This window comes from Podarcis gaigeae (genome assembly GCF_964106915.1).
Source record: "Podarcis gaigeae genome assembly, chromosome: 5".
NCBI lineage: Eukaryota > Metazoa > Chordata > Lepidosauria > Squamata > Lacertidae > Podarcis > Podarcis gaigeae.
Window position 1 is genome coordinate 28,143,336 of NC_139681.1, and position 11,793 is coordinate 28,155,128.

General features: G+C 42.3%; 1 protein-coding gene across 4 annotated transcripts in view; it reads left to right on the plus strand.

Moving 5' to 3' along the window:
- Nucleotides 1-10,975, plus strand: part of CABCOCO1 (ciliary associated calcium binding coiled-coil 1) — a 54,911-nt gene extending 43,936 nt beyond the window's left edge. For all 4 annotated transcript variants that reach the window (XM_083740504.1, XM_083740505.1, XM_083740507.1 and 1 more), the window contains exons 6-8: nucleotides 3,877-3,999; nucleotides 4,993-5,127; nucleotides 10,682-10,975. In XM_083740504.1, coding sequence (XP_083596630.1) covers nucleotides 3,877-3,999; nucleotides 4,993-5,127; nucleotides 10,682-10,756 — 333 coding nt within the window. In that variant the 3' untranslated portion in view covers nucleotides 10,757-10,975. The remainder of the gene's footprint in view (nucleotides 1-3,876; nucleotides 4,000-4,992; nucleotides 5,128-10,681) is intronic.
- The last annotated feature ends 818 nt before the right edge of the window (nucleotides 10,976-11,793 follow it).

The window sequence follows — 11,793 nt, forward strand, 5'->3', positions numbered from 1 at the left end:
TGGCCCAAACTCTAAGACAAGGATATAACTCCTAAAATGTGTTTAAATATTGGGAGAGGTATGGCTAGATTTTATCACTACGGTTCTAATGTCATCCCTGCTGTTTGAACATTTGATTAATAACGTGTTCACAATATGGATGTAAACATGGGTGGGGGGGGGGTTGAGGGGAGAGGGATGAAGGGAGCTTGTGCTGCAAATATCCACTCTTTTTAATGAAAAATTAAGCAGTATTAGATGATAGATTCTAATTTTCTGGAGGCATATTAGTAAAACATTCTGCCCTTGCTCTCGCTCCTCATTTCCAGTTATTGCTCAAGTAGAATAGGTAGCTTTTCCTTCTTCTGCAAAGAAAAATGCTGCTGGAGTCTCCTGCGGTTGGAATTAACTGTCACAAATAAATAGCTGACTTTCTTCTCTGTAATATTACATGAGCAGGCATTCTGTGCCGTGGCTGATGCTATGGAGTCATTTGTATGATATTAAATGTTTTTCCACCAATCAGCTCTCCATTTATACTTCAGTAACTGTAGCCTTATGTATAGATAAACAGTGCAATAATTTTCATTTTAAGAGAACTTAAGTAGCATAGCATCTGGGGGGACGTGGAATTTTATACTGGTTGATTGCACAATGTTAATTTTGTAATAACTACCACATCTGCGCAACTCATTCCTTAGGCCTTCTTAGCAACCTCTTTCCATTCGTTCTCCAGAATATTTGTTATTATTTATGCCGTTTTAATGTTGCCGTTTGCACACTTTTGTGTAAAAAAAAAAAGCAAAACTGCTGGACATCAACCACAAACAGCATATGGCAAACACATGGTGGGAAGTGGATCTGTTGTACCACTTCCTATCCCCCCCCCCATGAAAATTGAAAGCATATTTGGAGGCTAAGTTTTAGACTGCAAGGCTGCACGCTAAAGAACCCACTTTAGGCACACGCCAGGGTTCTCGGCATCAACTCAACTGCTGTTCTGCTTTGAAAGGTTCTTCAGACGTTTTCCCAGATTTCAGGGGTGGGTTGACAGGTACCGTATTTTCGCTCTATAAGACGCACCATAAAACACACCTATAAGACCATAAGATGCCCCTAGTTTTTGGAAGAGGAAAACAAGAAAAACAAAATTTTGAATCCCAGAAGCCAGGACAGCTAGTGGGATCACAGCGCAGCGATCCCGCTGGCTGTCCTGGCTTATGGGATAGCCGCGTGCAGCCTCTCTCTGGCAAGGGGAGCCTTCGTCCCCTGCCCGGAAGAGGCTGCGCACTGCTAAGGCTCCCCCAAGAGCCGCGCTCCATTTAAAGAGCGCACAGAGTGTGTGTGTGCGGCTCTTGGGGGCTTTTCCCCAAGCAGGGAGAAGAGCAGCTCCACACGGCTCTTTAAAGGGAACGCTGAGCAGAGCCTCCCGCCTACATTTGCTCCATAAGGCGCGCACACATTTCCCCTTACTTTTTAGGATGGGAAAAGTGCATCTTTATAGAGCGAAAAATACGGTACATGACGAGGGAGGGCACTTCTAGAAAAGTTGGGTTGCCCACACAGCATTCTTCATGCGGTTTTCATAGCCTACCTCAAGGTATAACAGGTGGGTAATAAATTGAGATGGTGATGATGAGAAACACTCTTGTGTGATGGACTTTCCTTCAAACCAGCTTCCATCCAATTAGAAAACAGAAGCCTCAATTCAGCAGAGGTGTGCACATTTCAGGCAGCCAGTGCGCATGCGCAGTTAACAGTTGTAGTGAAGTTCAGTGTGGGAAACAAATCATGTTTGGGGCATCGGGTGAAGACATCCCTGCCCCCTCTCTGGTCCATATAGCAATATAAAATAGTGTCTTGGGATGCAGGGGCTACCTCACCATGTTTCAAGCCATTAATATGTACCTAGCCAGAGTGCCTTATAGAGTCCTGGTTCAAAATCCTTTTGCATCGCTGCAGCCAAACTGCTGAGGATCTGACTTTGTAGAATGCCAAATCGTTACAAGACATAGGTTTGCATAATCACTACTTTATTCTTTTTAAACTTTTTTTGTAATTCAAAGATGACACATTGCATAGGGAAGTGAAAAACATTCTAAGAAAATGTAAATGTTTTGTAACTTAGAAAAAATAACAATCCGGTTTTTTAAAATTTAAATTCATTTGTGGACCTAATTCCCTTGAAGCCTGTAGAAGCAAAACACCTTTATTCTACATTCTTAAGAAAGCTGTAAAAATTTTCCTTGGAAAAATTGCAACTTTAAAAAGAGGATTATAGTGCTGACCTTGTCTCCTCTATTTTTAAATAGATTTTACTGCATAATCATTGGTAATCATATACATGAGGTTTTGTTTAAAAGAAACACAAAGGCTTAATTGTATTTTTTTAAAGGAAAGTATTGCATCAGAAGGATTCATTTAAATACATTTGGCTCTGGGCTCTCTTCACAATTTATTCATTCTGATTTTCCCCTGGACTTGTTAAGAATGCAAAATTTGGGAAGGACTGAGCCAAATAACGCTTTTTAGATCACTACATTCTGGCTTCAAAGCATAGTTCAGCTCAAAAACCTCTGTTACTAAAGAAAATACTTCATTTTAATTCTCTATTTGCAGTTGCATTTTTTAAAAAAAGCTATTGTCTAAATGTTAGGGCTATTGTGACTCACAAAAGCAGCTAGTTCTGGGATAATGTCAGTATAATTGGCTATTTGAAAGGGCGACAGCAGCAGAGAAAATGCAGGGAGAGCCACTATAGGTATACAGGTCACTGTAAAGACATGTGTATACATGCAAACATCTTAATGGCTAAGGCTTGAATAATTTTGAAATTCTGAATGGCCAGTAATGCATTTGTAGTGCATCGTAAAGGCATTCAGTAATATAGCCTGGGAGTCCCAACCCTTTTGATCCTAGGAGCAGATCTGAAAACTTAAGAAACTGCCATGGGCACCACGAAATGCCCATTTTGCAAAAGAAAAATTGGGAGTGCTCAGAACCCCCTCCCTGCAAACAGCAGGCAAAACACTGCACAAACTCCCCAAACAAAACGTAAGAAAATAAAGTAGGCCAGTTGCACAAACACACCAAAAATGCAATCCTACCCATCCAACAGTCTCAAGCCCCCTAATGTAAAAAAGAATTGGGGGGCTAGGAGCCTGAGGCCCCCAAAGCACCACATTGGGGACCCTTGTCTAGCCAGCTTTTTCCAGCCCAGCAGCAAGTGATTGGAAAGGCTCTTTTTTTTTGCCCTTATCAGTCAGCTTCTCTTTGCTTTACAGGAGAGAATCTTTCAGGTTTTCTTTTTTCCTTTGTTTTATTTTTTTTAATCTTCCTTCCGTGTACAGGAAAAGATTGTCGGCCACAAATCACTGGCCTGGCAATAAAAGGGCAACTATCTTGTGCTACAAGAGCAGCACAGTAGTAGCAAAAAAGTTGTGTTGGTTTATGTACTGCACGCCAGCAGTTTGGGCTCTAGCATCCTTCTGCAGACCAGGAATTGAAAACCACTCTTTTATAAACTAATAAAACTATGCCCCGATAAGGGCAGTCCTTTTCTATAATGTATATATATTAAACGGTAGTGATATCCATAATCACAGGTCCTTCTAATGGTGTAATATTCCATGCTAAGTAATTGAACAGAATTCAGCATCTGCTGACAGATGAATGCTTTTTCAGCTTTAAGGAGGACCCCTGGAAAAAACATACGACTAGAAATTAAATACAGATCCGGAAAGGATAGCAGGAAACTGTCCAGTTCAGAGTACTTGGGAGAGTAACAAAAAGTGTTTTTGGTTAACAGCCTAAAGTGTGTTGAAAAACCCACCAGCGTATTATGAGCATTAAATACATCTTTGTTGTTTAAGCTTTTTCGTTTTGTTTTCCAAACAGAATGTTGTAGAACTGGTCAAGCCCGCCGATAGCCCTTTCCCTGCTCCTTTGGAAGAAGGTTTGGCGAACGATATATATTCTAAATTTATAGCACAGATCCCAGGTGAAGAGGATGCAACTAAGGTAAAGGAGAATTTTCCTATTAAAACTATCTTGGTCAAGGAAATGATATGCTCCTTAATTATCCATCAGGGTGAGGAGTTTGGGAACTGCCGCCATAGAAATTTTGCTGGTCTTCTAACACAGAAGCATAGAATTATAGAACTGGAAAGACCTTGAGGATCATTTAGTCCCAACTTCCTGTAATGCAGGAATATGCAACTGTCAAACCTGCAATCTTGGTGTTACCAGCACCATGTTCTAATCAACTGAGCTATCCAAAAAATTCAAGAGGAGCTGGTGTATTGCATATATTTTACTTCCTCTGCAGAAGCAGGCATAATTAAATGCAGTTTATAATTACACCCACTTTAAGATGAGAATTTGTTTCCTCTGTTACAGAGGTCCCCAGTGTGGTTCCCATGGAAACCCAGCACCCACAGAGTCCTCCCCCCAGCTGAAATCAGACTTGGAAGTAGTATTCTGCTTTTGGGTTGTGTTTGTGGCACTCCTCTAAGAAAGCAGTACTGCAAATAAATCTGTTTTCATTGATGAAATGTTGGGCACTTTTTTTCGTTGAGTTTGTGTGCGCCATGATTTTGCAGGATGAGATCAAATGCTTTGCAGGGTCACCAGTTTACAAGGACATGGCTAAGATTATCAGCTGCACATTTTGTGTCCAACTGCACACTAAAAAACAACAACCTGGTAGATAATAGAAAAGGTGGTGTGTGATGGTGCTCATCACAATTTCTCTGGTTTGTAGAAGCCCATGGGCCCCAAATAGCTGGTGACCTCTGCATCTACTATACCAGCTGGTAGCAAGGCACTTGCTAGCTTTGAGGCTCTGCTCTTCTGCTCAGTTTCTTAAGTAATGTGACAGCCTTCCGTCCACTGGCTAGGCCAAAACAACCTCCCAAGTTACCTCTTTTACGCCAATACTGTACAGCAATGCCGCTTTTGCATATGGTTTCGAAACGAACACCTTTCATCTAAGATTTCCTTCCACCCTGTTAGGAAATGGAGGGAGGCGTTCCTCTGGAAGAGGAGGCTGAAGCCGAAACCATTGTGGATCCTTTGACAGGTTACACCATCGAGGATGTTCAGATGGTACTGGGCCAGATCACCGGTGAAATGCTCAGCGGTATTCAGGTATTTCCGGAGGGGTGGCGATGGCACTCTGTTGCAGCAAAACACAACAAAGGATCTTGTGACTTAAAAAGTTTCTTACTGCAAAGAATTTTGTGGACTACAGTCCATTGGTTTGTGAAAACCTGACGCCATAATAAATGTGTTAGTCTTCAGGGTGCCACAAGATTCTTTGTTGCTTTTATTCTGTATGCATGATGCATATAGAAATGTGCATTGATGCAGGATCCTGCACACAGCTCAATGCATCAATGCACATTTCTATATGCATCAAGTACAATCCAGTGGTACCTTGGTTATCAAACTTAATCCGTTCTGGAAGTCCATTCCAAAACCAAAGCATTTTTTGTTCATATTATTTAGTCCCTGCCCATTGGCCTTAGAATTATACTAGTTCTGTAATCCAAGTAATGCCTAAATTATTTGGAATTGCTTCTGCACTCAAGCCCTTTTGGATTGCTGGGACATTTCTTTTCTGTAATTAGCTGGAAGCAGAATTAAAATAGAGGTCCTATATTATGATCCTTGTATAACGCTTACCCACAAGTTAGCCACATTCATCAGAGGCACTTTCTAATATTAGTTAAAAGTTTCTGTCTGCAGGATTTGGCCTTTTCATTGTTTCGTGCTGATGGCTTCTGGGGATTAGTCTCTTAATTGCTCCAATATCGGTTCCTGTTCATGCCATAGGCAGAGTTTTAGTGACTTGTTGACCTGCATTTTTTGGAAAAATAATAATGCCATTTCACTATTAAACATGAAAAGAAAAAATTAACATGAGAAACTCAGTAATTAAAGCCTTCAGATAATACTCTGCATGGAAACAGAAACTGAAAATGGAGCAATTAAAGACAGGCATTTCCCAGGGCCATTAAGAGCCTGTTAATCACTAATCCCTAGCTGCGATCAACAGGAAGTGACACAACAGGCAGGTCCTACAAACTTGAAACCTTTAATTAAAGGCACAGGAACTCAGGAAAGCTGGAATAGTGCTTTGTCTGTCCCCAGTGGGCAGGCTGGTGCTGCAGTTGCATTTTATTGCTAAAAACGTTTTCAAAAGTTACAAATCATAAAATATGCCGGAGGACAATACATAACAGCGAGGATTTGGCAGTGGTGTCCCCTGGATTCTCTACAAAAAGTAAGTGAACAAAGAATAGCAATTCCAGAAGAAAGGGCTGGAGTGGAATGCTAGATAATAATGCATAGGGTGAAAAGTGTGTTTCATGCAGCAGCATACAATTTTCCAATATAGAAAATAAACAGGACTAAAGGTTGGTTTGTGGTTTGTTTCAGTCGTTAGTTTATTGTTTGGCAGATGCAAGGACAGAAGAACAAGGCAAATCAGGACTGTGCAGAGTAGGACCTACAAAGCTTTAACAAACCGCACCAGCCATGTGTTGTGGCCTACAAAGTACACAACAGCTCACCCACTGCTATTTTTTTGTCCTAGCTGGGCAGGAAAAGCAGAAAAGCCTATATATGGAAAAGTGCCCTCCATAGCTAGCAGGCAGCATCCAACATGATACATTGTAAGGTGTTTAGGTCTAGGTTAGAAAGTACCATTCTGTGAGAGTCTGCATATTCAGCTTCAGGAATAACCATCATATGACTTCCTTGGTTTGTAAGTATACTGTGTCATTTAAAGACATTTGTATTCTTGCCTTCTCATGTAGCATTAGGAAGCAGTTGAAGGATAGTCAAGCTAACCTCACACGTTTGTCCTCTTTTTCAATAATTGTATAGAAGAATCACAGTTCTCTTCGGTGGATTTGCAACCAACAGTTCCCTCTAATGCAAATCAGGGATACTTAATAAAATCACTATAAACACATGCCTGTCTTTAGGATGGGCCTCTTCTTTCTCCCTTCCTCCCCATCTTCTACCCCCGGCACTATTGTGAAAAGTCAGACAGCCCCCCAAAAGTTACATTTAAAATAAAGCAATGTAGGTATTTTTATTTGCATTTGCATGTCGGCAATATCTAGTGCCTGCCATTACTTGAATATCTTGTGGTTTAATCCCATCCGTTAAGAGTTTGGGTGTAATCTTCGACACCTCCCTTTCCATGGAGGCGCAGATTGCAGCTATAACAAAGGCAGCATTTTTTCATCTCCGCCAAGCTAAGCAGTTGGCTCCTTACCTCTCTCGCCCTGACCTAGCCACTGTGATCCATGCGACGGTCACCTCCAGACTGGATTATTGTAACTCGCTCTACGTGGGGCTGCCCTTGAGACTGACCCAGAAACTCCAGCGGGTGCAGAATGCCGCGGCAAGACTCCTTATGGGGTCTTCACTGCGAGATCACATTCACCCAGTACTATACCAGCTGCACTGGCTCCCGGTGGAGTACAGGATCAGGTTTAAGGTGCTGGTTTTAACCTTTAAAGCCCTATACGGCCTAGGACCCTCGTACCTACGGGACCGCCTCTCCTGGTATGCCCCACAGAGAAACTTACGGTCTTCAAATAAAAACATCTTGAAGGTCCCAGGCCACAGAGAAGTTAGGCTGCCCTCAACTAGAGCCAGGGCTTTTTCGGCTGTGGCTCCGATCTGGTGGAACGCTCTGTCACTAGAGACTAGGGCCCTGCGGGACTTGATATCTTTCCGCAGGGCCTGCAAGACAGAGCTGTTCCACCAGGCCTTTGGCCAGGGCACAGCCTGACTCCCTCCCTCGGCAATCTTCGTGGAGCTCTGGCACAATGGTTGCCAGTGGCTTGATTTGAATCAATTTTATAATGAATGATTTTAGAGTGTTGTTTGTGCTGTACTTTTGTACTGTTATTGTTGTTAGCCGCCCTGAGCCTGGCTTCGGCTGGGGAGGGCGGGATATAAATAAAATTTATTATTATTATTATTAATACAAGGACTGTCTCTCTCTCTCGCTCTCCTTGCCCCTATCCCCCCCCACCTTGTTTCTTACGAGGCTTCATATCTTTTTGGAACCAGTTTTAGACTTAGAGTAATTAAGCTGCTATCCTGTTTGCACTTCCTGGGGAGTGGTAGCATTGAACACAGTGGGGCTTAGCCATGCATAGGATTGCAGTATTTTAAAAATGTTAAGTGTACGACACTCTGTTTCTATGGCCCAGGTATAGCTCTTTTCTCATCTCCCCTTCTCCCTGCTCTCTTTATCCTGTGTGAGCCATTTGCTTTCTGCCCTGTTTCTGGAGCTGCTGTCTTGCTCAGCATCCCCACATATGATAAGGAAAAGGAGAAGTTCATCCTGTGATCGCTATAAAAGTGAATCTCTGGAAATCCATCTGTATTGTTGTCTATAGCCATGAACCATTTCATTGTAGTGGGTCTTTGTCTGATTGAACAGATAACCCTCCTGTCAAAATCGAGGAGGATATTCATCAAGCCTCAGGGATTTTGGATGTCTTCTTAGGGGCGAATCCAAGGTGCCCTTTTGTCTTTATGTTCCACCGTCTAACTCCCCCACTCCCTTCCTTCCTTTTTTATTCTGGAGGATTTTATTAATCTGGGCCACGTATGAGGAACATGATATGATTCTAATCTGTATTCATTTTATTTAAGATGCAACTTCTGCCACCAAAAAGGGACCCAGAGCAGGGTGCAAACATTACACAGTCCATAAAGCCAACGATTAAAACAATTTTACAATCTAGTTTACATCTTTTGTTGAGGTTCGCTATTAACACTGTCTCTGAAACAAGTTGTTTCAAATTTGGCTTGTGAAAATACTGTGTGGTTTTAACTAGGATCCCTAGGGGCCACCAATAGGGCTTCAAACTTACCATATTTTTCGCCCTATAGGGCGCACTTTTTCCCCTCCAAAAATGAAGGGGAAATGTGTGAGCGTCCTATGGGGCGAATGCAGGCTTTCGCTGAAGCCTGGAGAGCGAGAGGGGTCGGTGCGCACCGACCCCTCTCGCTCTCCAGGCTTCAGGAGCGCCGCAGCGCCAGCCCCACAAGGTCGGGGGACAGCGGGGAGGCGGAACGGCACCATCCCGCTGTCTCCCGATGTGGTTTGGAGGCTGACGGCGGGGAGACGCGTGCTTCTCCCCGCCGCCAGCCCCGCAAGCTCCGGGGACAGCGGGGAGGCGCAGCGCGTCTTCCCGCTGTCCCCGGACCTGGTCTGCAGGCGGGCGGCGGGGAGAAGAGCACCTCTCCCCGCTGCCAGCCCTGCAAGCTCTGGGGACAGCTGGGAGGCGCAGCACGTCTTCCCGCTGTCCCCGGACCTGGTCTGCAGGTGGGCGGCGGGGAGAAGAGCGCTTCTCCCCGCTGCCGGCCCCACAAGCGCCTGGGGGGGGGAATTTTTTTTCCCTTTATTTCCCCCCAAAAAAACTTGGTGTGTCCTATGGGGCGAAAAATACGGTAAATATCAGAAGGGCACCCTGAGGATCTCTTAACAGTGAGGCATAACTAATCTGTGTTAAATTATTCTGTTCTTATGCACTCATGTTCAGAGACATGATAAGTATTTAACTGGGTGAGTACAAGGTCCTTTTTCATCCATCATTTTTGTCAGAATCTCAGCAACCATTAGACATGAGGCATTCCACCAGAAATTGGCCTAAATGGACCACAATCTTTCTGCCTGTGCCATATTTAAAACATTGCCTACTAGTTCTCTTTCACAAAGTGATTTTTGAGCTAAATTCCGTTCCAGGTCACCAAGACTTCAACAACATCATTTTGAATTCAGCAGAGAATTGGTATTAACTCTTAGATGCATTTAAACTATGTCTAAAGTAGCAGAGAGAAAAAACTGTTCTTTTTCTGTTGTATTCTGTCGCTTGGGGGCTGCTTTTGTCAACCATCTTCCCTCCACAAAAACAGGAAATTACAGAATTCACAAAAGTATACATTTCCTACAAAAGAGATAGACACATCCACCTATTTAAAAGGCTACATAAATTCCAAGGCCACGGATACATTCAGCCAGTATTTGTACAAAGCTGCAGAAACAAAACAAAATGAAAGTTGCAGGAAACATACTATCACTGTCAAGGAATATTTGTTGCCATCCTTGTGACATTGTTCTGTATACTGCAACGAAATCCAAGCATTCTGATGCTTGTTTGTATGATGTTCATTTGCAATGAAGCTTTAGTTGAGAGAGACAAGCAACATCTAGTAAAGTAGTTCTGGCTTCTTGTTGTGCACATTGCTTCATTACATTTCCAGTAATGCACTCTTAAGTGCAATAGATCTGCTCTAAAGATTAAACATCTGCTGTGAAGGGAGGGGAGAATGGAAAATAACTCAAATGCCAGAGGATTCCACCTCCTCTCACCAATTTAGATTTATTGGTAAAATTCATCTGAGAAGGCAAGGTTACTAGTAGGGTGGATTGAGAGATGGTTGTCACTTCCTGTTCATGACAAGCATATATAGTGCATTGAACTATGCACACAGTAATGAAATAAAGTATTGTTGTGCAAGTACAGGCTGGGGCATCGTAACATCTGCAAAACAGGAAGATGTCCAAAGAATAATGTCTGCCTTTGCTATAGTGAAACCATGAAGACAATGTGCAGTAGCTGATAGCTCAGTTACATCTACTTCTTCTTTAAAATTGTCTTTACAGACTGAGATTAATGAAAGACTACAAACGCAGCAAGAGGCCTATACTGCAAGAATAGACAAGCTGAAGAAGGCCTGAAAGAACTGAGCAAGCAGAGGGATGGTGGTGTCTTACACTTGCTATATAAAACACAGGACAGCAAGCCCTGTGATGTTGTTTCTATTACCTACAGTCAGCATAATTGGGATGCTGTTTCATCATCCAGAAGGCACTGTTCTTTACCATAGCACATCTATTTTTATATCATTTGAGTGTTCTATGAAAAGATAAATAAAATTAAACTTTAATTTTCCTCTATTGAAGGTTGTGTTTGTTTGTTTGAATCTGAGAGTCATTAGGGTTGTGAAATTTTCCCCTATATGTGTGTTGGTGGAAGATATTCAGAACATCCAAGGGCATAAAAACATTGTAACCTTTCGGGGGATCATAAATAAGCAGCCTCTTACCTAGAATAGTTACATCATCCCTTAGGGATGGATTGATCGGTCTGTTTTAGGCCCCTGTAAGTTTTGCATGTAGCCAGTCATAAATCCATTCTGTCCCATTTCTCATTTATCTGTTTTAAAAAGATTGAGAACATGTTATTTAAAGCCATACATTATGTCATTGGGTGCATTTCTAAACTTTTTTTTTATAAAATATGTTTTTTTAGTATTGTTTTTGAGATAAGCACCCTATCATAAAATTCAGAAAAATCTGAAGGATTGTTAAGTTCCAGTGTTTGTACTAGTCTGGGAGGTACAAACAAGGCCAGTTAGGGCAATGAAGCAATATTGCAAATGTAGCCATAGCCTAGATCTGTATAATAGTATTATGTTGTTGGCAAGTTTAATTTTCGGTCCTTTTCTTAATATTTCTTAGCATTTCTATTGCCAGACTCTCCTAAATCAATATTACCAGCTATTCAGACCGTTATGCACTATGCTTGAGATCATAATGCAAAACCCATGTTTGTCTTTTTATGGACTAGGCCTGACTTTGATTTACTTTAGCGTACTCTGAAGATCAACTGATACCCCCTGCCACCTCCCAGGTTTTATGGAGGCCCTGGGAGCTCTATAAAACACTTTGAAGATGAAAAAAGTGCTATATAAGTGTGCAACGATGCTGATTTG